The 27,196-nt window shown below is 42.7% G+C and overlaps 1 protein-coding gene across 2 annotated transcripts; it reads left to right on the plus strand.

The window, feature by feature from the left end:
- Nucleotides 1–1,907: 1,907 nt before the first annotated feature.
- On the plus strand, nucleotides 1,908–26,995 carry LOC142663732 (gastrula zinc finger protein XlCGF66.1-like). Of its 2 annotated transcripts, XM_075842547.1 has the most exons (8): nucleotides 1,913–1,962; nucleotides 14,267–14,449; nucleotides 16,608–16,799; nucleotides 17,924–18,091; nucleotides 18,212–18,281; nucleotides 18,389–18,486; nucleotides 18,569–18,707; nucleotides 23,398–26,995. In XM_075842547.1, the coding sequence occupies exons 3-8, from the start codon at nucleotides 16,722–16,724 to the stop codon at nucleotides 24,111–24,113; spliced, it is 1,269 nt and encodes a 422-aa protein (XP_075698662.1). In that variant the 5' UTR covers nucleotides 1,913–1,962; nucleotides 14,267–14,449; nucleotides 16,608–16,721; the 3' UTR covers nucleotides 24,114–26,995. The 2 variants fall into 2 exon arrangements, with proteins under 2 accessions (XP_075698661.1, XP_075698662.1); XM_075842546.1 differs by lacking the exon at nucleotides 14,267–14,449 and having other exon boundaries at nucleotides 1,908–1,962.
- Nucleotides 26,996–27,196: the final 201 nt, after the last annotated feature.

Below are 27,196 nucleotides of genomic sequence, written 5' to 3' on the forward strand. Positions count from 1 at the left end.
GCACAGTATGCAATGTACGATGCCGGAAGCAGTTGGCTCCGTACATTGCATAGCTGCCGTGCTGCAGAACTGCAGCTCTGCCCCTATCCACTTGAATAGGAGCAGAGCGGCTGTACTGCTGGTCGGTCACTATTACGTGACTGGAGCCATCTGCTTACGGAGGCAGCCGAGGCAGATGATCGGTGCGGGTGTCGGACCGGCACTGATCATATACTGATGACCTATCCGGTGGATAGGTCATCAGTTGTCCGGTAGTTGGCAACCCCTTTAAGGGCCAGTTCACGGAAACCGCATCGGAATCAGCGCCAAAAAACGGCCAAAAATAGGCGGTTTTTTTCGAGTGACTTTTAGCCGCACGCAGGAAAAAGTGTCATGTTCCTTCTTGCTGCGCTTCCGCTTCTGACCTCCCATTGAAATCAATGGGAAGCAGAGAAAGCGTATTTACCGGCGTATTTTGCCCGCGGCCCTTAATGTGCGTAGGCGAAAAACGTTGCGCAAACTGCGGCAGGAAACTGCAGGCAGGTAAAAATCTGCCACAAAATTCCTGAAGGAATTTTGAGGAAATTTTTTTTCTGTCTGCAAATTCTTCCTTGTGAACAGGGCCTTAGGCTGTTGCAAAAGAACACAGACCAACAAGGAAATCCTGAATACAAGTCACATATAACTGATCAATAACAGGAGCCCGTAAAAATAACAATACACTGCAATACATTAGTATTGCAGTGTATGGTACCAGCGATCTAACAAACCACTGGTTCAAGTCCCCTAGGGGGACTAATTAAATATGTAAAAAATGAACCCCTTTTCCCATTTTTCCTCTGAAGTAATGTCAAAAATAAAAAAAAATCTACAAAATTGGTATCGCAGCATCCGTAAAAGTCTGAACTGTTACACTATAGCATTATTTAACGTGCACGGTGAATGCCGTAAAAATAAAAATATATATAATGCCAGAATTGCTGTTTTTTGGTCACTTCATATCTCACAAAAAATTTATTAAAAAGTGATCAAAAAGTCTCATGTGGCCCAAAATGGTACCAATAGAAACTACAGCTTGTCTTGCAAAAAATAAGCCCTCACACCGCTTTATCGAAGGAAAAATTAAAAAGTTCTGGCTTTCAACACAAATTTAATTTTTAACAATTAGTTTCTTCCATGTAAAAGTAATAAAACATAAAAAAAACTATATAAATTTGGTATCGCCGTAATCGCATTGACCGGTAGAATAAAGTTAACATTTCAATTTTACTGTATGGTGAAAGCCATAAAAACGAAACCCCTCAAAAGATTGAGGAATCACAGTTTTTTTCCTATTACACCCCACAAATAATTTTTTCCCAGTTTTTCCACTACATTATCTGGAACAAAAAATGTTACTGTTAAAAACGACAACTAATCCCGCAAAAAAACAAAACAAAAAAAACAAGCCCTCATATGGCTATAATGACAGAAAAATAAAAAAGTTGCAGCTTTTGAAATTTGTGGAGGAAAAAATTAAAACAAAAATCCCAAAAATGGCTGGGTCCTAAAGGGGTTAAGATCTCCTTTGATATTAATGGGGGTTTTTTTCCACACAGAAAAGATGTGACCCTGTTTAGTTCATGCACTGTATTATCTATCTATCTATCTATGTATCTATATATATATATATATATATATTCGCATGATGATTTAGATTTTTCACAAACAAGTCTGCAAATGTTTTTTGTTTTTTTTAAATGGAGCCGGTATACAGTATACCAAAGAACCGACTTGTTTGAGGACTTTGTCAGTTAAATTGGTAATAAACAAAACCCGAGGTTTCCGGTGAACCTTCCATGATCTCACTGTCATGTGATCAGTCACATGATGCAAAACAGTGAAAAAGCTGCACTGCTTTACTCCACCCCTCATGCGACTGATCACATGATGATGACATCATCAAAGGTCCTGTAGTCACTAGGATGTACCAGCTGCAGATAAGTGAGTGTGAATTGTATTTATTGTTATTGTCCTCTGGTTTCTATTTACAATGTGATGTATCATGTGTCTAGTGATTCTATCGATTTCCATCATTTTTACCATTCGAGAACTCGAAAAGTAACAACCTACGAACGTCGATCAGTCTCTTCTGTCACACTGGAAAACTGACAACGAACGTGATTGTATAGATAAGCATTGAAAAGAATCGACTTTGTTGAGAAATATAGTTCCTGGGTAAAGATTTTATACGCGTCTCGAGAGCCAGAATAATGCAGAATTCAGACGAGCATGTGTCAAATCGGCCATGAAAAACCCGTGCAGGACCGGTTTTCACGGATCCCTCATAGACTACAATCTATAGAGGGATCTGTGAAAAGGGACAAAAATAGGACATGTCCTATTTTTACACGAGCCGTTTGTAAAACACCGACCGTGTGAACAACCCCATAGAAACAAATGCACCTGTGTGACGGGCGTAAAAAAAACCAAAACGTACTATTTCAACGCTCGTCTGAATAAGAGCTAATGGTCTGCTATCAGAAACATTTTCGTGGGAAAAGGGGTACTCGTCAAGGATGCCCGCTGTCTCCACTGCTTTTTGAAGCGGCTATTGAGGCACTTCTAGAATCTGAATATTCAGGTTTTTAATTTTGGGTTCTCCATGAGAAAGGTGCATTGTTTGCAGACGAACTTATATTGTTTTTAGATGATTGGCCGCAGTCACTGAGATCTTCTCTGTCTACCATTGATGACTGGCTTAAAATTAACTAGATGAAATCCGTAATTTTACCTCGGCGTAGGATGCCTGACCCCCTCCTCCTTGGCTGTCCTCCGTTTGAAGATAGGGAGTTTTAGCTAAAATTGCGGACTAGCGACTTTGAACCTGCAAAGCCTTGTTGCTTGAGTTTTAACACTTACTGAGGGGCTGGTGTAAATTTTTCCATGTGCACGAGCGAGATTTTCGGGTCGGCCGGCTGCGGAGTGTCACCCGCGAGCCGCCCGCAAATCGCGGGCCGTGCACATGGCCGCGGCCATTATTTTCTATGAGCCAGGCTCCTGGGCCATGCACGGACCGTGAAAACCACGGTCGTGTGCATGGGCCCATAGAAATGAATGAGGCCGCAATTCTCCCGTGGATTTTCGGGGGAATTGCGGCCGCAAAAGCACGTTCATGTGCATAGGGTCTTAAAGTTATTGGCCGGGTAAATCTGGTTAAAAGGAATCTTATGCCACAATTACTTTACCTGCTTCATATTGTCTCTACATGGCTTCCCGTTTGCTTTTTCCAAAAGTAAATTCTATTTTCAGGTATTGTATCTGGAAATATGGGACCACAAGGATAAAACTTGACACTGGGCAGAGGGCCAAGGAGGATGGATGTCTGGCCATACCGAACCTGTGGTTATATTTTTTGTAAAAATAACAGAGGAAAAAGGAAATGGGAGGAAACCTCCAGCTCACCAATCTAACACTCCTGTGTTTGTAGTCGCCCGGATCAGCCGCGACGGCACACGGCAGCAATTGTAGAAAAAACCAGAGGAGATCCAGCGATTGAAATATCAATAGGAAAGACTATGTTTCCACTTTATTGAGGTACAAGCTAGGTGCTTGAAAAAAACACCAGGAGGAAAAGACAAGGTGGTGATATGCGGCAATAGATAGCCTACGCGTTTCAGGCACTGGCTGTGCCCTTAATCATGGCTAACTCGACTTAGCCATGATTAAGGGCACAGCCAGTGCCTGAAACGCGTAGGCTATCTATTGCCGCATATCACCACCTTGTCTTTTCCTCCTGGTGTTTTTTTCAAGCACCTAGCTTGTACCTCAATAAAGTGGAAACATAGTCTTTCCTATTGATATTTCAATCGTTATATTTTTTGGTTGCAAAGTATTATGGGTTATTTGGAACAGATATGACCGAACATGACCTAATATGCTTTATCCAGAATTGCACAAGTTGGGTCAATTTGAGGCATGGACCTCTAAGGAGGTTCAATACATGTTGAAGTTGTATGTTATGGGTAATCTTAAATCGTTCTCTCCGCTACAACGGGAATTTGCATCACCTCAGAATACTTTTTTCCATTATTTACAAGCGAGACATGCTATCAGCTCTCAGAACACTTTAGACCCCACAGTCTCTGCTAAGCGTCTTTCCTTTTTGGATCTGGTAGTTAGTGTGGGTAGTACTAGGGGAGTCATCACTTTACATTACAGATGTTTGTTGGAGCTCATCTGAAACAGCGTCCCATGGTTGTAAAGACTAAATTGCAGGTAGATGTTGGGACGATCTCGGTAGGTTAGCAGCACGAGGCTCTTCAAAATGTTCCTAACGTAAAAGTCAGTGAAGCTCACAGACTGTCACAAGTTTACTTATTACATAGGGTGTACAGAACACTCAGCGTTTTCATTTGTACTGGTACCTAGGGCTGGGGGCGATTATGACCTAAATCAAAATCACGATTAATTGAAAATGTAACGTCTATTACGCTTAATGAAGGATTATTTAGACCACACCTCTTTTTGCAAACCACGCCCCCTGTGTGCATGCTACGCCATTCCATTAATATTTATCCCCTAAGCCTGCTGTATATAATATACCCCGTGACACTGCCCCCATACAGTACATTGCCCCGTAGTGCTCCCCACACAGTATAATGGCTATTTAACGGCCCTCCACACAGTATAATGCCCCTATATCTGCCCTCCACACAGTATAATGCCCCCTATAGCTGCCCTCCACACAGTATAATGCCCCCCATAGCTGCCCCCACACAATAGGATGCCCCCCATAGCTAACCCACACACAGAATAATACCCCCTAATGTGCCCCCATAGTTGCGTTCTACATGGTATAATACCCCGATGACTGCCCCAATAGCTGCCGCCACGCTGTATAATGCCCTCATAGATGCCTCCAAACAGCCCCAATAGTGCCTAATAAAATACATACTCCCCTAACCCCGTTCCAACGACGAGTGAAAGAGATCCCTCTGCTCCTCCAGTCTGCGTGGCTCGGCACCGATAAGTGCTAACTCGACTTAGCCATGATTAAGGGCACAGCCAGTGCCTGAAACGCGTAGGCTATCTATTGCCGCATATCACCACCTTGTCTTTTCCTCCTGGTGTTTTTTTCAAGCACCTAGCTTGTACCTCAATAAAGTGGAAACATAGTCTTTCCTATTGATATTTCAATCGTTATATTTTTTGGTTGCAAAGTATTATGGGTTATTTGGAACAGATATGACCGAACATGACCTAATATGCTTTATCCAGAATTGCACAAGTTGGGTCAATTTGAGGCATGGACCTCTAAGGAGGTTCAATACATGTTGAAGTTGTATGTTATGGGTAATCTTAAATCGTTCTCTCCGCTACAACGGGAATTTGCATCACCTCAGAATACTTTTTTCCATTATTTACAAGCGAGACATGCTATCAGCTCTCAGAACACTTTAGACCCCACAGTCTCTGCTAAGCGTCTTTCCTTTTTGGATCTGGTAGTTAGTGTGGGTAGTACTAGGGGAGTCATCACTTTACATTACAGATGTTTGTTGGAGCTCATCTGAAACAGCGTCCCATGGTTGTAAAGACTAAATTGCAGGTAGATGTTGGGACGATCTCGGTAGGTTAGCAGCACGAGGCTCTTCAAAATGTTCCTAACGTAAAAGTCAGTGAAGCTCACAGACTGTCACAAGTTTACTTATTACATAGGGTGTACAGAACACTCAGCGTTTTCATTTGTACTGGTACCTAGGGCTGGGGGCGATTATGACCTAAATCAAAATCACGATTAATTGAAAATGTAACGTCTATTACGCTTAATGAAGGATTATTTAGACCACACCTCTTTTTGCAAACCACGCCCCCTGTGTGCATGCTACGCCATTCCATTAATATTTATCCCCTAAGCCTGCTGTATATAATATACCCCGTGACACTGCCCCCATACAGTACATTGCCCCGTAGTGCTCCCCACACAGTATAATGGCTATTTAACGGCCCTCCACACAGTATAATGCCCCTATATCTGCCCTCCACACAGTATAATGCCCCCTATAGCTGCCCTCCACACAGTATAATGCCCCCCATAGCTGCCCCCACACAATAGGATGCCCCCCATAGCTAACCCACACACAGAATAATACCCCCTAATGTGCCCCCATAGTTGCGTTCTACATGGTATAATACCCCGATGACTGCCCCAATAGCTGCCGCCACGCTGTATAATGCCCTCATAGATGCCTCCAAACAGCCCCAATAGTGCCTAATAAAATACATACTCCCCTAACCCCGTTCCAACGACGAGTGAAAGAGATCCCTCTGCTCCTCCAGTCTGCGTGGCTCGGCACCGATAAGTGCTAACTCGACTTAGCCATGATTAAGGGCACAGCCAGTGCCTGAAACGCGTAGGCTATCTATTGCCGCATATCACCACCTTGTCTTTTCCTCCTGGTGTTTTTTTCAAGCACCTAGCTTGTACCTCAATAAAGTGGAAACATAGTCTTTCCTATTGATATTTCAATCGTTATATTTTTTGGTTGCAAAGTATTATGGGTTATTTGGAACAGATATGACCGAACATGACCTAATATGCTTTATCCAGAATTGCACAAGTTGGGTCAATTTGAGGCATGGACCTCTAAGGAGGTTCAATACATGTTGAAGTTGTATGTTATGGGTAATCTTAAATCGTTCTCTCCGCTACAACGGGAATTTGCATCACCTCAGAATACTTTTTTCCATTATTTACAAGCGAGACATGCTATCAGCTCTCAGAACACTTTAGACCCCACAGTCTCTGCTAAGCGTCTTTCCTTTTTGGATCTGGTAGTTAGTGTGGGTAGTACTAGGGGAGTCATCACTTTACATTACAGATGTTTGTTGGAGCTCATCTGAAACAGCGTCCCATGGTTGTAAAGACTAAATTGCAGGTAGATGTTGGGACGATCTCGGTAGGTTAGCAGCACGAGGCTCTTCAAAATGTTCCTAACGTAAAAGTCAGTGAAGCTCACAGACTGTCACAAGTTTACTTATTACATAGGGTGTACAGAACACTCAGCGTTTTCATTTGTACTGGTACCTAGGGCTGGGGGCGATTATGACCTAAATCAAAATCACGATTAATTGAAAATGTAACGTCTATTACGCTTAATGAAGGATTATTTAGACCACACCTCTTTTTGCAAACCACGCCCCCTGTGTGCATGCTACGCCATTCCATTAATATTTATCCCCTAAGCCTGCTGTATATAATATACCCCGTGACACTGCCCCCATACAGTACATTGCCCCGTAGTGCTCCCCACACAGTATAATGGCTATTTAACGGCCCTCCACACAGTATAATGCCCCTATATCTGCCCTCCACACAGTATAATGCCCCCTATAGCTGCCCTCCACACAGTATAATGCCCCCCATAGCTGCCCCCACACAATAGGATGCCCCCCATAGCTAACCCACACACAGAATAATACCCCCTAATGTGCCCCCATAGTTGCGTTCTACATGGTATAATACCCCGATGACTGCCCCAATAGCTGCCACCACGCTGTATAATGCCCTCATAGATGCCTCCAAACAGCCCCAATAGTGCCTAATAAAATACATACTCCCCTAACCCCGTTCCAACGACGAGTGAAAGAGATCCCTCTGCTCCTCCAGTCTGCGTGGCTCGGCACCGATAAGTGCTAACTCGACTTAGCCATGATTAAGGGCACAGCCAGTGCCTGAAACGCGTAGGCTATCTATTGCCGCATATCACCACCTTGTCTTTTCCTCCTGGTGTTTTTTTCAAGCACCTAGCTTGTACCTCAATAAAGTGGAAACATAGTCTTTCCTATTGATATTTCAATCGTTATATTTTTTGGTTGCAAAGTATTATGGGTTATTTGGAACAGATATGACCGAACATGACCTAATATGCTTTATCCAGAATTGCACAAGTTGGGTCAATTTGAGGCATGGACCTCTAAGGAGGTTCAATACATGTTGAAGTTGTATGTTATGGGTAATCTTAAATCGTTCTCTCCGCTACAACGGGAATTTGCATCACCTCAGAATACTTTTTTCCATTATTTACAAGCGAGACATGCTATCAGCTCTCAGAACACTTTAGACCCCACAGTCTCTGCTAAGCGTCTTTCCTTTTTGGATCTGGTAGTTAGTGTGGGTAGTACTAGGGGAGTCATCACTTTACATTACAGATGTTTGTTGGAGCTCATCTGAAACAGCGTCCCATGGTTGTAAAGACTAAATTGCAGGTAGATGTTGGGACGATCTCGGTAGGTTAGCAGCACGAGGCTCTTCAAAATGTTCCTAACGTAAAAGTCAGTGAAGCTCACAGACTGTCACAAGTTTACTTATTACATAGGGTGTACAGAACACTCAGCGTTTTCATTTGTACTGGTACCTAGGGCTGGGGGCGATTATGACCTAAATCAAAATCACGATTAATTGAAAATGTAACGTCTATTACGCTTAATGAAGGATTATTTAGACCACACCTCTTTTTGCAAACCACGCCCCCTGTGTGCATGCTACGCCATTCCATTAATATTTATCCCCTAAGCCTGCTGTATATAATATACCCCGTGACACTGCCCCCATACAGTACATTGCCCCGTAGTGCTCCCCACACAGTATAATGGCTATTTAACGGCCCTCCACACAGTATAATGCCCCTATATCTGCCCTCCACACAGTATAATGCCCCCTATAGCTGCCCTCCACACAGTATAATGCCCCCCATAGCTGCCCCCACACAATAGGATGCCTCCCATAGCTAACCCACACACAGAATAATACCCCCTAATGTGCCCCCATAGTTGCGTTCTACATGGTATAATACCCCGATGACTGCCCCAATAGCTGCCGCCACGCTGTATAATGCCCTCATAGATGCCTCCAAACAGCCCCAATAGTGCCTAATAAAATACATACTCCCCTAACCCCGTTCCAACGACGAGTGAAAGAGATCCCTCTGCTCCTCCAGTCTGCGTGGCTCGGCACCGATAAGTGCTAACTCGACTTAGCCATGATTAAGGGCACAGCCAGTGCCTGAAACGCGTAGGCTATCTATTGCCGCATATCACCACCTTGTCTTTTCCTCCTGGTGTTTTTTTCAAGCACCTAGCTTGTACCTCAATAAAGTGGAAACATAGTCTTTCCTATTGATATTTCAATCGTTATATTTTTTGGTTGCAAAGTATTATGGGTTATTTGGAACAGATATGACCGAACATGACCTAATATGCTTTATCCAGAATTGCACAAGTTGGGTCAATTTGAGGCATGGACCTCTAAGGAGGTTCAATACATGTTGAAGTTGTATGTTATGGGTAATCTTAAATCGTTCTCTCCGCTACAACGGGAATTTGCATCACCTCAGAATACTTTTTTCCATTATTTACAAGCGAGACATGCTATCAGCTCTCAGAACACTTTAGACCCCACAGTCTCTGCTAAGCGTCTTTCCTTTTTGGATCTGGTAGTTAGTGTGGGTAGTACTAGGGGAGTCATCACTTTACATTACAGATGTTTGTTGGAGCTCATCTGAAACAGCGTCCCATGGTTGTAAAGACTAAATTGCAGGTAGATGTTGGGACGATCTCGGTAGGTTAGCAGCACGAGGCTCTTCAAAATGTTCCTAACGTAAAAGTCAGTGAAGCTCACAGACTGTCACAAGTTTACTTATTACATAGGGTGTACAGAACACTCAGCGTTTTCATTTGTACTGGTACCTAGGGCTGGGGGCGATTATGACCTAAATCAAAATCACGATTAATTGAAAATGTAACGTCTATTACGCTTAATGAAGGATTATTTAGACCACACCTCTTTTTGCAAACCACGCCCCCTGTGTGCATGCTACGCCATTCCATTAATATTTATCCCCTAAGCCTGCTGTATATAATATACCCCGTGACACTGCCCCCATACAGTACATTGCCCCGTAGTGCTCCCCACACAGTATAATGGCTATTTAACGGCCCTCCACACAGTATAATGCCCCTATATCTGCCCTCCACACAGTATAATGCCCCCTATAGCTGCCCTCCACACAGTATAATGCCCCCCATAGCTGCCCCCACACAATAGGATGCCCCCCATAGCTAACCCACACACAGAATAATACCCCCTAATGTGCCCCCATAGTTGCGTTCTACATGGTATAATACCCCGATGACTGCCCCAATAGCTGCCGCCACGCTGTATAATGCCCTCATAGATGCCTCCAAACAGCCCCAATAGTGCCTAATAAAATACATACTCCCCTAACCCCGTTCCAACGACGAGTGAAAGAGATCCCTCTGCTCCTCCAGTCTGCGTGGCTCGGCACCGATAAGTGCGGTTACATCACTGCCTCGCACCGAGCTGTGAGCATCCAGCGATACATAGAGAATGGTAGAGCAGGGACAATACGGCTCCCTGCACTACCATTGGATTCAACTGTATCTGCATTCTAAGGACGCAGATACAGGTTAAACTTAGAAAAATATTGAAGAATCTGAAATGCGCAAGATGACGTTGGTTAATTGCGGGGAATTTTTGTTTTGTTGTTTTTTAGATGAATTTGCCAGCCCTACTGGTACCGGAAGGCAATGCAACATAGCGTCCGAAAACCATTACAGTAAAATCTTCACTCCAAGTACTAAATTGCGTTCCTTCCATTTTGGTCCTTGATGTCTGTCCAAATAGAAATTTACAACCACATATGGGTTATGGCCTTACTCAGGAGAAATTGCATAATAAATGTTGGGGTGCCTTTACTCCTATAGTCCTAGTAAAAATAAAAAATTTCAGCTAAAACGACATATTATTAAAGAAATAAACTTTCCATTTTTACATCTTAATTGTAATGAATTAGCTGAAAAACCTGTGGGGTCAAAATGCTCACTACGACCCTTGATTAATTCTTTGAGGGGTGTAGTTTCCTAAATGTGGTCACCTTGGGGGGGGGTTCCACTGTAGTGGTGTCCCAGGGGCTTTGCAAATGTGACACGGCGTCAAAAAACCTCTCCAGCAAAATCTGCATTTTAAAAGCTAAATGGCGCTCCTTCCCTTCCAAGCCCTCCGTGGGCACAAACAGTTGTTTGGGGTATTTCCATACTTGAAAGAAATTGGTTAACAACTGTTGGGGGTGCCTTTACTCCTATAGTCCTTGTAAAAATGTTGTTGTGTTCCGCTATACCTGGGCCGTTCCTGCTGATTTACAATGCTAGAGCGGGCTTGGAGACCCCAAAGAAACAGACCAACTCGATAATCTAGTGGAAAGGTTACCAGCAAACCACTGTAATGTTCCTGCACCACGATCATCTCCAGGACTGCCAGACCTGTGACGTCTTCTATGAACAAAGTTCCATTTATTGAGTGGGAAAGTGTGAAAAAGTTTCTCGTGGGCAAAAGTCTGGTGATTTTCCCAAGGGGTCAAATGGCCCAAAAAAGGACTCCCCAACAAGGAGACCAGGGCTGACCTATTGCTGGAGATGCCATGAATTGGGACATATTGCTCCTAATTGCCATCTTAAGTCAAAGCCTAAGGAGTGTAACGCGGGTCAGCTTCAGTTGCTGTTTGTGAATTAGTTTGTATTACATCACCAGGACTGAGCCTCAGGTCTGCAACATTGTGGTGAATACTTGTCCTGTCAAGGCCATGTAATGCCAATTGTAAAGGAACATTTGCAGAGGGTGCAGGAGGCTCAAAGCAGAATTTACAATCGGTTACAGTCAGGAATTTCAGTCCTGGGGAAAGTCCTTAGAAAGCAAGTTCTTAGCCAAAGTCCCCATGAGGTTGTGATGAAGGTTGAAGTAAACTACAATGTACACCAACCACACAGAAGGAAGCCTTCTCAAGTTTGTCATGTAAATTTGATCAAGCCCTGGAAAGACAGGAAATCCTTGATGGCCTCAAATACCGTGGCTGGTAATTTGCCGCAACAAATTCCTGCAGTAAAAATAAGGCTACATTCAGACAAGCGTGTCCGATTTGCGCGCTTAAAAAAACACAGCGTTTTTTCTACATTTCTTGTCCGTGTGCATAGCGTATTGGCATCAGTGTGCTTTGCGTGTCTGTGGCATGCGTTTTTCACATCTGTGCAAGCACTTATTCAAATTTATTTCTCTGCTTTTCACTGTATTTGATGCGTGAAACACGGACCGCACACAGATGTCATCCGTGTGCTGTGCGTGGTTTTCACCCACCCATTGACTTCAATGGACGACTAGGTGTGTGAAAATGCACCAATAAAAGGACATGCAGTGAGTTTCACGCAACGGACACACGCTGTGTAAAAAACAATGAATGACCCTATTGAATTGCATGGGTCCGTGTGCTGTGAGTGATTTCAACGCACAGCACATGGACGAGTATTACGTTTGTCTGAATGAGCTCCTCGTGAGACACTTTCATCCTCACATCAACAAGAAGTCAAGGAATTCTTTCAGGAAAAAAGAACCTTAATTTTTCTGACCATGGCGTACGCACCTTATTAAATACCATATAGAAAGTCAGCCCAGAACCAAAGTAAATCTTACGCCATACCGAGGCACATAGGGATGCGGTGTCATCTTAAGTTAAACGTATGCTTGACCTGGGTGTAATCGAAGTGTCTGAAGCAAGTGGGCAAGCCAAATTGTACGAATTCCAAAGAATTCCATAGCCCAATGGTATTTGGGGGTTTTGGAATGACTTTAGAAAACGGAATGAGGTTTCAAAATTTGATCCTTATCCCATGCACAGGGTGGAAAAACGAATTGAGAGGTTAAGTAACGCAATATACATGGCAACGCTTGATCTTACAAAGGCAAAGACGACCTTATCAAGCCCAAATGCATTGTTTCAGTATGTAGTAATGCCGTTTGGGTTGCATGGAGCCCCTACTACTTTTTTTTAGAGGTTGATGGACCTGAGCTTGTGGCCAAATCATGACTATTCAGCTGTGGTCATTTTTAGCTCGAATTGGAAAAGTCACCTCTGTAAAGTTCAGACTGTACTGTATTCAATAAGTGATGCAGCCTTGACAATAAATCCTGAGAAATGTGCATTTGCATTAGAGGAAGCCAGAGATCTTGGCTACATCAAGACACAGATTAACAAAGTTGAGGCAGTACAGAACTGGCATGGCCATATTTGCCTAAATTGCAGGTCCATCGACTGACTTGACAAAAAGTGGGAACTCGGTTAAGGTGACGTGGACCCCGGAGGTAGAGATGGCATTTCAAAGCCAAAAGTCTGCTCTATGCCAACAGCCAGTGCTTATTACCCCTGATTTTGGGAAGGAGTTTCTGGCCCAGTCAAATGCTTCTGATGCAGGTTTGGGCGCAGTACTGTCAGTGGTGAATGGGGAGGAACACATGGTCATGTACCTGAGCATGAAGAAAGCTTAGACTACTGTCAGACCATGCCCTCCTGGCATGGATGAAGAAAAACAAGGAGAGAAATGCAAGGATGACTAGGTGATTCTTGTCGCTACAAAATAAAATTTTTGTTCTGGAACACAGATCGGGTAAACTTCAAGGTATTGCGGATATACTCTCGAATGTGCACTGCCTGATGGCAACAAGTGCCTAGCCCTCAGGTCTGGAGAAGACGGGGGGAGTGGGGTATGTAAGCCTGTAGCTGGGAAAGTACTGGAGGGGGTGTATTTCCAATCTGGCTGGTTAAGATGGGTGAGATGAGGAATCCAGGGAAGTTGGGTTTTTCTCAGCAAAACTCAGTTTGCTGAGGATTTTGTTACATCTATTTTTCGGGCCTGGATTTATCTGGAATGGCAGGTAGGATTGGTAGATGGACTTGTCATTCCCTCCCCGCTCTAGTACATGTTTTTTTTTCTCCTAGCCCAAATTAGTATAGGTGTGCTCACTGGGCTATTTGGGGCAGTCCAGAGCCTCGCAATCCACACAAGGATAGTGCGGAAAGCCTAATACACAGAAGACTATATTCATGGTTTACCATAGGTGAGGAAACCTGCTGTTTAGTTAGTGCCAAGACGGGCAAGTTGTTTTGTTTTTTTTTGTATGCTTACGTCTTGTATGACGGATTAGCACTTTTCTGGACTGCAATAAAGCCAAGCGTGGGCTTTAAACTTGAACTGTACCAACATTTTCATTGCCAACCACAACCCCCATATGCACAGATGCTGGTATTATATATAGATCAGCATTGAAGGAGAAGTTAAGGGTCCCCTGTGATAACCTAGCTACTTACATTGTAATGGGTAGATTGTATTTGCATCCAACATTTCAACAAATTTTAATAACACACTGATTTTAATTGGTGTTTTTATTATTTTTACATTATAGATGCAAGGATGCGAATTCCGACACTTATTACTGATGACGGCACAATGCGATGGGACTTATCGTGACACTCGCCCTGATGTTGTGGAAACTGGATGAAAGTCCTTTACTTTCTCATAGTGAAAATGGACATGATGTGGCACCAATTTCTTTTTTTAAATTTCTTTTTTTTACTTATTGCCAATGGTAGGTTGAGGCATCGTGCACACTGCGGATGTCAGATAAGTAATCTGGTTTCCTCTTTATAGCAATGCACGCTCACTGTGAGCCCCAGGGTAGCACTGGGCACTCATTGTAGACCGAGAGGTAGAAATGACCCGGCTTCAACTCTGGCTTCAAAATAAAAAATATATATTTATTAACCGCTTCCCATCACTATTCTACATTTTACATCCTAATAGAAAGTGCCACTTTCCATTAGGATGTTAATAAGGGTTTTGCTGGTGCCCCCATGGGAAGTGGTTCCGGGGCTCCCTCTCTCTTACACTGCTCCCTCACCACATCAAGTACGGACACAGTGGCGGCCACTGAGTGAGGTTGGCATAATCGATTAGCTCAGTTTACCCCTTTGGATGCCGCGGTCAATAGTGAGTGTAGCATCTAAGGAGTTTGACAGAGGGAAGGTGACATCATGAAACTCAATAGCAGCCAGGGGCCTGGCAAAAGCCCCCAGGTATGCCGGAGGCATATGTCTTTGGCATGGCCTAAGAGTTTGCCTGTCAGTTTTACAATGAAAGGCAGTAATGCTTTGGAATATTAAGTGAACGAAGTAAAAATATTACCCTCCACCAAACCCCCCACTCCCAAATAAAAAAAATTGGTGTCGAAAAAAAAAAAGGAAAAGCTATGGTGAAATAGTGAAATTCATGTTTCAAAGAATAAATTCTAATAAATATAACTTGTCACACAAAAATCAAGCCCGCTATACGGCTATGTCAACGGGAAAATTAAAACATTATAGGTCTCGGAAAGAGGTGCCCCAAAAAAATATTATTTTTTTTCCATAACACTTAGTCTGAGAAGCACTGTGGCCATTTTGAGACAACACAGAGGGGACCCTAAAACAGCGGATCCACGGCAGAGGGGCACAACTGGAGGGCACCAGATATTATTACTCCATATACTCCATCACATTTATAATTTTGTCCTGAGACCGGAGGGTCGCTTGAAGGATATGCCCCTTATTGTAAGTGTAATTGTCGCTTAATTTACTATAGCCTTCTAGTTATTGGAGCTTTAGTTATTTAAATAATCTGCAATTGGTGCTCATCGTTGCCATGATATTGTTGTAGACTTCTGCACTTACTTCAACCCGATATGTTGTTAGTTTACCATAGCAAGAGTGGGAGTGTTCATAGGTAGCCATTAAGCATCGCTTCTGCTGTCCAAGCGGGATACCAACATTGTTGACACTGTACGCTGGCAACGGGGAATTATTCATACTTGTCCAACAGGCTTGGTTTTAAATGGGCAAGCGTGCCTGGACACAATAAAGGTGGATGCTGTCGCCATGACTGTTTTCTGGAATCTATGATTGGGAGTGAAGACCATCTCATGTTTGCGTACCTGCATCCTCTGGATAGTTAAAGTCTGTTGCTGTCTCAACCTCTACCTATTTTTGGCTTCGAGTTGATGTCATCTATCTGTTAAGGCTGATTGCCCATAACGATCGTTGATATACCAAATTGATAGACGATCATTTAAAGGCCCTTTTACATGGGTCGATGCAAACTGTATGGGGATAAAAGATCATTAATACAATGGTTTGGTCCCTATACATATTGTCGGTAGCGCATCCCTGGTTAGATGTGCTGCCGAGAACGATGATTTTATAGGCTGCATAAAGATACAATCAGCCAACAAACTGCCATTTGGTCATTTTTCGGCAGATCGGTGACCTGTTTACACGGGGAAATGATCGGGAACGTTGGCCTTTTGTAATCATTGGCCTGTGTAACTGGCCCTTTACTGAGAGCCTGCTATTTGAGCTGGGGAGCTCGCCATCATTCTCAGTGAGGGAGGGGTTTGTACACCGCATAGTATAGAGAATGGGTAAGTTTGTACCCAAGGTTCATCCTATGTTCCTGACCTCTTCTGCATCTTGTAGCTGGGTCTAGGGAGTAGGTAAGTGTTTTTCGTCTTTCTCTGTTTGTGGTTCACGTTTTATTGGAAGTACTGAAAATCTGCTTTGACTTCCTACATGCCGAAATCGATGTGATAACCTATTGTTGTGAATGCTAATCTGTACAATACACGACCACATTTACACGTAGTCCGGTGCGATACTTCATGGCACATTGTCTCGCAAAGACTTTCTTAAAACGATTCCTCCTTTTTCACTCAGGTTCCTGCAGTTGAGAATACCTGCCAGTTGGCATCTTATCATCGACGCCATCGTCATCATCCTATCATCGACTCTTTCACAAGATAATTGTCCTGTTTTTAACCGACACTGAGGATGGATAAGGATAGAAAGAAAATGGCCAACAAGATTTTAAAACTTACGTTGGAAATTATCTACCTACTTACTGGAGAGGTGAGGGGTTTTGGTAAATATTTGACATGGCATCACTCTTCTATTAAAATCGGTACATGAATGTGTCGGTAATGATCAGGGGTGTAACTAAAAAGGCCCCTCTGCTACATAAGAAGAGTATTATAAATGACACATGGTAGGTGTGGGGCCTGGTACAGAATTTGCATTGGGGCCCAGGAGCTTCAAGTTTTACTCCCTGCACTTTAAACATTTGTCAGCCAGGTGCGTTGACCGTCACCCAGTTACAGACAGTTCCTGCTGGTCAGAAATCGGACACAGCAGCTTTAATATAACAGTACTGTGTTCTCCTCCTGCACCAGTCCCTGTTAGCAGAGCCGACACAGGAAGCTGCTATGTGTAGGTTCCTACCAGCAGAGAGCATGTTGTAGGAGCGTACAGTAGGTAAGTACATGGGGAAATCCTACTGAGAACAGGGAGGCTTTGCTATAACTACTGGGAAGGAGTGTGGGCTGGAGTCCTGCTGTGACTTCCTGCTGAGGGGGTGGCCCTGCGGTGGTAACTCGTGGAAAGGAAGCCTGCTTGTGACTACTAGGTTAGTGGAGAATGGATGGCTGTTGTGGTTACTGCGGAAGTGGACGAGGGGGTGGCTGTTGTGCTTACTGGGGAAGCGGGGATTTGCTGTGACTACTGGGAAAGTGGTGGGGTCTGCTGTGACTTCTGGGGTGGGCTTGAATAGGAGCAGAGCTGCACTACTGCAGCACGGCCACTATATTGTGACCGGAGACATCTGCTTCCAGCACAGACATCTGATGCCCAGAGGTAATCAGAGCACCTGATTGGTGCGGTGTCCATGTGTCGGACCCCCACTGATCATATATTGATGACCTATTCTGTGGAAAACCGCCCCGTGCCCGGACAATCCCTTTAAGGGAGCTCTAGTCTGACCACTAGAGGGACAAAGCAAAAAATGAAGTGATGGGCCAGATTCACACATCCCAGTTTGCAGACTGTTGGCTGGATTTTTTTATTTATTTTTTTATTTTTTTAAATGTGCATCAATCATTCTTCAGACGGTTTAATGTGTGGAGTGCTGTAGTTGTCCAGCCCTAGTATACCGTGATTTATCAGTGCCTCTCTCTCTCTCTCTCTCTCTCTCTCCATAGGATTACACTGTAGTGAAGAAGACATTTGGGGAGTGTGTGACCCATAGCAACAATCCCCATAGATCAGGAGTATCGGGAAAGACACAGAGCACCATCACAGAACCCCCACGAAATGAGCAGAAGATCCTAGGACTCACCCACAAGATCATTCATCTGCTGACTGGAGAGGTGAGGACTACCGGGAATGCTGGGACATTATATAGTAACGCTATGAAGGTGTCTGGATGATGACTGTTGACCATTGTGTCCATTTCCTATGAGGGTGTAACTGTATATTTCTCCACTTAGGAGTATTTAAAAGAAAACAAGGAATTCTACAAAGATGTCATGGAAAACCACCAGCCCCTTACATCATCGGGTAAGAGAAGACCTTCATTGGACGTTTCTAGGTGACACTCAAAACTTCTCTCCCCTTTTACAGTCCTCATCACATATATCCACTCACTGTGTTTGGTTCTCCTATAGATGGATCCAGTAAGGGAAATCCACCAGAGAGATGTCCAAGCCCATTTTATTTCCAGGATTGTGCAAAGGAAAATCACAATGTACCTCTGGATCATCAGGTAGATGGAGCTGAGAGCTCTACAAATGATGTAATGAAGCTTTCTACTAAACTTCTCAATTGCTTATTATTTGTTCCATAAGTTCAATAAGGGTGAAGATCTGATTAATATTAAAGTTGAAGTCATAGCAGCAGAAGAAGAAGAAGAAGAAGAAGAAGAGATGTATATAAAGGGTGACCATCAGTGTAAGGAGGAGGAAATTCCTGTAGATATTTGCCCAGGTGAGTCATCATCCCTTGAAATGGGACACGGTCACTGCCAAATGCCCCCCGCAAACCCTGCGTCCTATTCATCTTCATCTCCAACCCCACATATATTATGGTGTTACTGATGTCTAGAGTGGAAAGATTTTCAATCTCCCACTCATGTTCTAATGTTCCTCACATTGTTTTCGTGGCAGCATATGGGGGCCTAATGAAGGCCCCCAGGTTTGCCATCTTTGTGTCCAGAGGCGGGCTTTATAGAAGTCGGTTAAAAGTAAAATTCACTGCAATACATAAGTATGGCGGTGTATGGTACCAGAAATCAAACAATCGTTTGGCTTTTATTTTTAGCCCCTAGGAGGGACTAAAAAAAATAAAAAATAAAAATAGTTAATTTTTTTAAAATACACAAGTTAAAAAAACAAAAAAGAACCCCATTCCCATTTTTACATTATTGGCATCGCCCCATTCGCAAAAGTCCAAAGTATTTTAATATAACATTATTTAACCCGCATGGTAAATGGCATAAAAAAAAACTTAATTGGTATTTCTGTTTTTTTTTTTGTCATTTTAGCTCCTCCAAAAATTTTTATAAAAAGCAATCGTAAAGTCACATACACTCCAGAATTATACTAATATGATAAAACAAGCCCTCACCTCGCTCACGCGATGGAGAAATAAAAACGTTATGGCTCTCGGAATATGGCAACACAAAACTATTTGTTTTTAACAAATATTTTTTTTCTTTGTAAAAGCAGTAAAAAACAAAAATATGTAAATTTGGTATTGTTGTAATTATGGCTTTTGGTGGGGGAAAGAAAAACAGAAAATTCAAATCTAAAAATGGATGTGAGTTTAAAGGGGGCAGCCCCTGTTCATATGCCCTATTATGGCATCATGGGGGGGGGTTCACGTTTCAAGACCACCCCCTATGAACCAGGGTAATCTCAATGGCTGTAATATAATACTATTAAAAATGTCTGGCTGGCCACATCTTCCTATGACAATATCAGCTGTTTGCCAGGGGTGTCGGGAGCCAGACCAGGCGGCTCCTATATTGAAGGTTTTTTCTGTGGTGAGACAACCCCTTTTAAGGCCTCATGCACACGACCGTAGTGTTTTTCTGGTCCGCAAATTCCAGGACCGTGTTCCGTGAAATGTCATCCGCAGTTCATCCGTATGTCCTCCGCAGTTCATCCGTATGTAATCCGCAAAATGCGGATGAAAAATAAAAAGCCTAGGTAAAACATGATGACGACAGAACTCATTCCCGGTCGTCGCCTAGCAACACTTCCGCAAATCCGCAAAACTGCGGATGACACACGGCGGTGTATCCGCAATTTCCACGGGCCCATTGACTTCTATTGGCATGTCCGCACCGCATTTGCGGCCCATAATAGGACATGTCCGTAGTTTCTGCGGCACGGATGTGCGGACATGCGGAGAGCCGTGAAAACACGGATAGTGTGTATGGGCCCATAGAAATGAATGGGTCCGCAATTTACCCGTGGATTTGCGGTTGAATTGCGGACGCAAAAACACGGTCGTGTGCATGAGGCCTAAGTGTTTTAGAAATTGACTTTATAAATTCACATCTGTGCCTCTCCAACGGTTGTAAATCCAAAATTCCCAGCATGCCATGACAGTGTACAGGTTTTATGGCCTGCTGGGAATGTAGGTTCCTACCAGATAGGAAAGCTCATGCCTTATACCCTCTATCTATGGTACCTTGCATTGTCACACATTTCGGGCTTGTTGATCAAAGACGTTACATAGTTACATCGTTGGTATGGTTAAAAAAAAACACATATGTCCATCAAGTTCAACCAAATAAAGGGAAGGGATGGAAGAAACTATAGAACTTTGATTTACCCCTATTGATTCAGAGGAGGGTTAAAAAAATACAATAAAAAATAAGTAAATAAATATAAAAATTACCCATAAGGCATTAACCACTCCTACCTAAAGTCAAAATTCCCTTCTGATCCTGAGTGGCAATCCGACTGGATCAACATTCAAACAAGAATTCTACACATTGACATAGGAGCTGATTATTTTTGAGGGGGTTCTACATGGAACAGGTTTTCACTATATTTTTTTGTATGTGCCATTCATATATTTATATAAGTTACCGTATTTTTCGGACTATAAGACGCAGTTTTTAGCAAGAATAAATCCTGCTAAAAAGTCCCTGTGTATTATAGTAGGCAGTCAAGGGACCCGGCAGCGCAGTGCCCCCTGACCGCTTCTTACTTAACTCCTTCCTGACCCATGATGTGCCGGCACATCATGGATTGGGGAGGGGATGATGTTTGGAGCGGAGCAGGCTCACACTCTGAGCCGCTCCATACACTGCAGGTGTCAGCTGTGTTTTACTGCTGACATTCTGTTCTAACGGCCAGGAACAGCGATGGCTAGTTAAATGCCGCAATCAACATAGACCGCGGCATTTATAGGATTTTCCCATGAAGGACATTTATGACATATCCACAAAATATATTCCAAAAAATAAAGTATTTGAAGCAGCACAAATCCCGATATCAGGAGCGGTGTCACGCTGTAAAATCAGACAAACCAAGTCTGATGTAATGTAATCCTCAGAAAAAGCATGGCTGAACAGCAGCACACGTCTCCCAAATTTCAATCACTATGTTCTTTTATTGGTCAAACATCCAGTAAAAAATGGCAACGTTTCGACCCGTGGCAAGTGGAGGGTCTTTCTCAAGGCTTGAGAAAGACTCTCCACTTGTCACGGGTCGAAACGTTGCCATTTTTTACTGGATGTTTGACCAATAAAAGAACATATTGATTGAAATTTGGGAGACGTGTGCTGCTGTTCAACCATGCTTTTTCTGAGAATATCCACAGGATATGTCATAAATGTCAGATAGATGTGGGTCCCACCTCTGGGACCAGCACCTATCTCTAGAATGGGGCCCCCCTAAACCCCGTTCTATCTTACCCGGCTCCGCTGTCTCTCGACCACTTCCTGGTTAGGTGGTCGGGAGTTACGGAAACAGCCGAGTGCTCGCTGAGCTACGCTGTTTCCGTAACTCCCATAGAACAGAATAGTAGTTACGGAAACAGCGTAGCTCGCATGCTATGCTACTTCTGTAACTGCCATTCACTACTATGGGAGTTACGGAAACAGTGTATCTCAGCGAGTTACGCTATTTCCGTAACTCATCCATGTATTGCAGTGTATTGTACCAGCGATCTAATGATCGCTGGTTCAAGCCCCTAGGGGAACTTGTAAAATGTGTAAAAAAAAATGTTTGATACATCTTCAGGAGTGTAAAAAAATATTAAAAGTAAAAAAAAAACACCTTTTCCCATTTTTCCCCAAGCACAATGTAAAAAATAAAAAAAAGCAATGTGATAAAAAAAATCTTATGTACCAAAAAATGCCTCTCAGAATGTGGTGAAAAAGAACAAATTATTTTTTTTAACAAATAGTTTTTGCTTTGTAAAAATAGTAAAATAAATGTTTTCCAATTTTTTGTTGTCTAAAACCTGGGTGCGTCTTTATAGCCCAAAAAATATGGTAATCATGTCTCCCCTTAATTGTCTCTTTCAAGGCTAAATAGGTTTAATTCTTTTAATCTTTCCTCATAACTTAGATTCTCCATGCCCCTTATTAGCTTCGTTGCTCTTCTTTGTATTTTTCATCCTTTCTATGAACTGGAGCCCAGAACTGAACTGCATATTCTAGATGAGACCTCACTAATGATTTGTAAAGTGGTAATATTACATCCCTGTCCCGTGAGTCCATGCCTCTTTTAATACACGACAATATCCTGCTGGCCTTTGAAGCAGCTGATTGACACTGCATGCTGTTATTGAGTTTATGATTTACAAGTACACCCAGATCCTTCTCAACAAGTGACTCTCCCAGTGTAGCTCCCCCTACGATTCAGGCAGCTCAGTGAGCAGCATGGTCCGCTCAGGACTATTAATCGCCCTCAGTGATGCATTTTGCTCCTCCAGATCTCTAATGAGAGCTTCCATGTGAACAACATGTTCACATCTGTCACAGACGTCTTCACCCTGGAACTCCTGCTCCAGTCGTGCATACATATGACAAACTGTGCACTGGCGAAAACCTCCAATTTTGTTATCCACTATCCCAGTTACAGAGAACAGTGAAGTAAAAAAGAAGAGTACTTACAGGGACTTTTACTCCTCCTTTCAACTTCGTTTTTTTTAACTCCACGTATGCACAAGCCACTTGTCCAACAAGCCCAGTGAGGGGGCTTCACTCAGCATTATCCTTGGCTGAAGGGATGTTTTAATTCTGCCCATGAGAATAAGTTGCATATAAATGCCTCAGAAAGTTCCCTTTATGGGAAAAGCCAAATCCTCTATTCTAAAGTTTTTTGTTTTTTTTTCTTATCCAGTAAGTGTCCTTCTTGTATGTCCAGAAGTTCCCAAGTTAGATCTGAACATAGGAGAGTACGTCCAAGATGTGGTTTCCTCTCTCTAAACCACTGCAACATCCTCATACAAGCTTTGCGGTCACGTAACGCAGAATTGGGACAGGACGAATATAAGACAACTTCACCCTGTCCTGATTTTTGCCTATAGGGCAGCTTGTTATGAAAATGTAGGACCCCTTTTAAAATGATATAGGAAAACGGATGCTAGGAATGTTGTAAAATATATCTTCTTGGAAGACAATAGATAATAAAATTGCTTTTCTTCCAAGCAGATGCCTACTACAAGAACTCGGGGAGACATAACTTTCTATCTCCAAGTTCTGAAATAAAAGATACAGATATAACCCAAGATTCTCCAAGTGAACAACCCATCCCCCAGAATCTAACCCAAGGACTACATAATTCAGATGTACTACCTGAACTCTGGGACCATGAAGACCCACCTGATACATCACCTATTGTTGCACAGAATACTGATCATAGAGGATATAAAACATTTCAGTGTTTTGAATGTGGGAAAAGTTTTGCTAAAAAATCAGTTCTTGTAGAACATCAGAGAATTCACACGGGGGAGAAACCATTTTCATGTTCAGATTGCGGAAAATGTTTTACCCAGAGATCAAATCTTGCCCAACATCAAAGAATTCACAGAGGGGAGAATCCATTTATGTGTTTGGAATGTGGGAAATGTTTTTCCAAGAAATCAAATCTTCTAAGACATCAGAGAATTCACAGAGGCGAGAAGCCATTTTCATGTTCCGATTGTGGGAAATGTTTTACAAGTAAAAGTCAACTTGAGGTGCACCAGAGAATTCACACGGGAGAGAAACCATTTACGTGTATGGATTGTGGAAAATGTTTTATCCAGAAGTCAGATCTTGTTAGACATCAGAGAGTTCACTCGGATTCAAGAGCCACCTCCATTCCTCAATTTTCAATGGAAGGAGTTACTATTGATCTTCCACAACCCCGAATTCTAGCTACTTGACGTATACAAAAGACTGGGATCCAAGAGAGAAAATTAAGTGTTGGATGGAGCCTCATTGTCTCTTAAAATGTTGGATCCAATTTTTCAACTTGAATTACAAGCCGCACAGGGTCCAAGAGTGTCTGTAGGCTGAGACCTCCGAACCCTGCACGACCCACCAGAGAGTGTGATGGCCACTTCTCTCTCTGGCCACTGAGGACACAATCAAGGAATTATCTACCCAACATTAGTGAAAACAAATTTTATGTTTGCATTCCGTTTCCAATAACTTTTGTTAAAATAAATGTTACCTTTTGAAATTCTTTCCATATTCCTGTTCATGGTCTGGATTCCCATCAACTGGTATTAAGAGCATTGATTTCCTGTTGCTGGGACTTTCATGATTTGGTAGGCTGCATGTACTCTTGTGTTCCGGAGATCCCTCCTCCTCCTGTACATCCTTAATTGCCTAAAAAAAAAAAATGGGAATGGAACTCAGAGGAGAAAGTAAAAATTCCCAAAAACATCTTGTTCCCATAGGTACTGACTTGCATATTATTTTATGTTTACTACTGGACAATCAATTTAAAGGGTTTTTCCCCATCAGAGACATTTATGGCATATCCACAGAATATGCCATAAATGTCAGATTCAGGTCCCACCTCTGGACCTGCACCTATCTTTACAATGGGAGCCACTAAACCCAGTTCTACCTTTCTCGTTTGCCGTAATTTCTGACCATGTATTCAGAAAACCACGTAGCTGTCTTCGTAACCCTCATAGAAGCGATTGTCCGTTACGTAAACTGCATAGCTCCCGTGCCACACTGCTTCCGTAACTGCCATTCACTTCTAATGGAGTTACAGAAACAATTTTTGTAATTCCGACCATATAATCAGAGAGTTGCCGGGAGGCAGCGGGAGCCGAGAAATGTAGAACGAGGTTTAGAGAGCCGTGTTCTAGAGATAGGTGGGACACGTATCTATCTGACATTTATGGCATATCCTGTGGATATGCTATAAATTTCCCTGATGGGCAAACCCCTTTAAGGAGAGATGGGGGTATGGAGCTCCCAAACACAAGTGCACATACAGCCTTTTTTACCAACAGACCTGCTCCACGCAAAATTGTTCACCCAGGGCAACTCTCTAAGGCTAGATTCACCCGAACGTGTCTGTTTTGCGTACGCAAAAGACACACTGTTTACCGTGCGTTGCAGCACCCTGTGCCATCGGTGTTTGTTCCGTGTGGCATCACTTTTTAATGTGGGTGTTGGTGCATATTTTTCTTCTCTGCATTTCTTTAGCAACTGGTGCGTGAATCTTGGATGTGCGTCCATGTGCTTTCCGTGATTTTCACGTACTCATTGACTTCAATGGGTGCGTGATGAGCAAAAATGGACTAGAATAGGACATGTGGTGCGTTTCACGCAGCTGAAACACACTGCATGAAAAATCACGCATGTCTGAATAGCCCCATTGAATTGCATAGGTTCGTGTGCCCTCCGTTGTTTTAACGGACATCACACCGACGTATACATTAGTCTGAATAAGGCCTTAAAAAAAAGAAAGTATTCCTGCGTTCTGTTCTGCCCTCTTTGCACCCTTCTGTTTATTTTTCCGAGAGGAAATCTCACCATGGTTCCAGCAGTTGTATGAATTTGTTTTTCTATAAGATAATTTATCCTTCTTACGTGTAATGTTTATCTTCGTGTATTGGAAATGATTGGTGAATACTGTTTTGATTGTGTGTCCGTTTTATATTTAATGTGTAAAAATGAAAAAAGTAAGGACATGTCTATCAACGCTTCACGGCCTCTAATTTATGTTTAACAACTTAAAGGTTGTTACGCGGCCCATTTTGGCCGTAAAAACGAGTGACTATCAAGTAGACCGCTTGTTGATCGGAGCTCTTTGCTCCTTTCACAAGGAGCTATGTATGGGGACGAGCGCTTGGTACTACGATCACTCATCCCCATACATTTCTATCATGTCGGCAGCATATCTCCGTTTACAGAGGGAGATGTGCTGCCGACGACGATAATATTTTAAGCTGCCGAAACGATACTCGTGCATCGGCTGATTGTTGCCCTGTTCACACAGGGCATAAGACAGGCCTAACATTAATTATTCTCATGGTTGATAAACCTGGTCCTTTCCTATTTGTTACAGGGGTTGTCCCACAATTAAATATTATTTCTCGGTAATATCATTATAATTTTTCAATTGGAATGATTTGGAATTATAAAATTGTTTTAGATGATGTGACAGAATTTTTTTTATATTTGAAGGGGGTTATGCTACTTCTGAAAAAATTAAAATAAATAACAGCAGCAAATGTTATAAAATAACAACAATAAATCCTCACCTCTCCTATCCATTGCAGACGGTACGGCAGTGTCCCGGGTCTTTCTTTAGAAGCGGTAGGCACATGACTATTACAGCCAATCGGCACCTCAGCGGTCATGTTCCGTACTACTGGAATCTTGGCTTTCATCGCTGAATGGTAGTGCTAGTAGTACGGCGCGAGACTGCTGAGGTCACTGATTGGCTGCTGCGGTAACGTGCTGGCTGCTTGTAAACCTAGATCGGGAAACCGCAAGACCATCTGCGCTGAATCGGAAAAGTGAATATTTTTGTTTTTTGTGTGGTTTTATAATATTTGCTGCTGTTATTTAATTTATTTTAACTCTTTATTTCAAGATTTTTTGCACCACTGGTATCCAGGGCCAATTTAACACTTTTGACACGTACAATCGAAATTACAAAATAAAAGATCATACTAACCACCCATACCGATATATTTTCTAGACACCTGGCATCTTGTCAAACACAGGCACCGTCATGCAATTTTGTGTCAAATTGCACATTTTTTTAAATAAAAATTGATATTTGTGGCTAAAAGTGTGACCCAAGCAAAAATCTAGACGCACCAAACATCCTAAAGTTCAATGTGTGCAGAGTTCATGTCGACATGCATATATCTTCATAAAATCACCAGAATTGAAGAGACCAAAAATCTGATTTTATACTGGAAATTTCAAAAAAGTAACAACCTAAAAAATAAAGGGATTACACACCTTCAGGATTCAGATTCATATTTAG

The sequence above is a fragment of the Rhinoderma darwinii genome, chromosome 11, assembly GCF_050947455.1.
Source record: "Rhinoderma darwinii isolate aRhiDar2 chromosome 11, aRhiDar2.hap1, whole genome shotgun sequence".
NCBI classification, from domain to species: domain Eukaryota; kingdom Metazoa; phylum Chordata; class Amphibia; order Anura; family Rhinodermatidae; genus Rhinoderma; species Rhinoderma darwinii.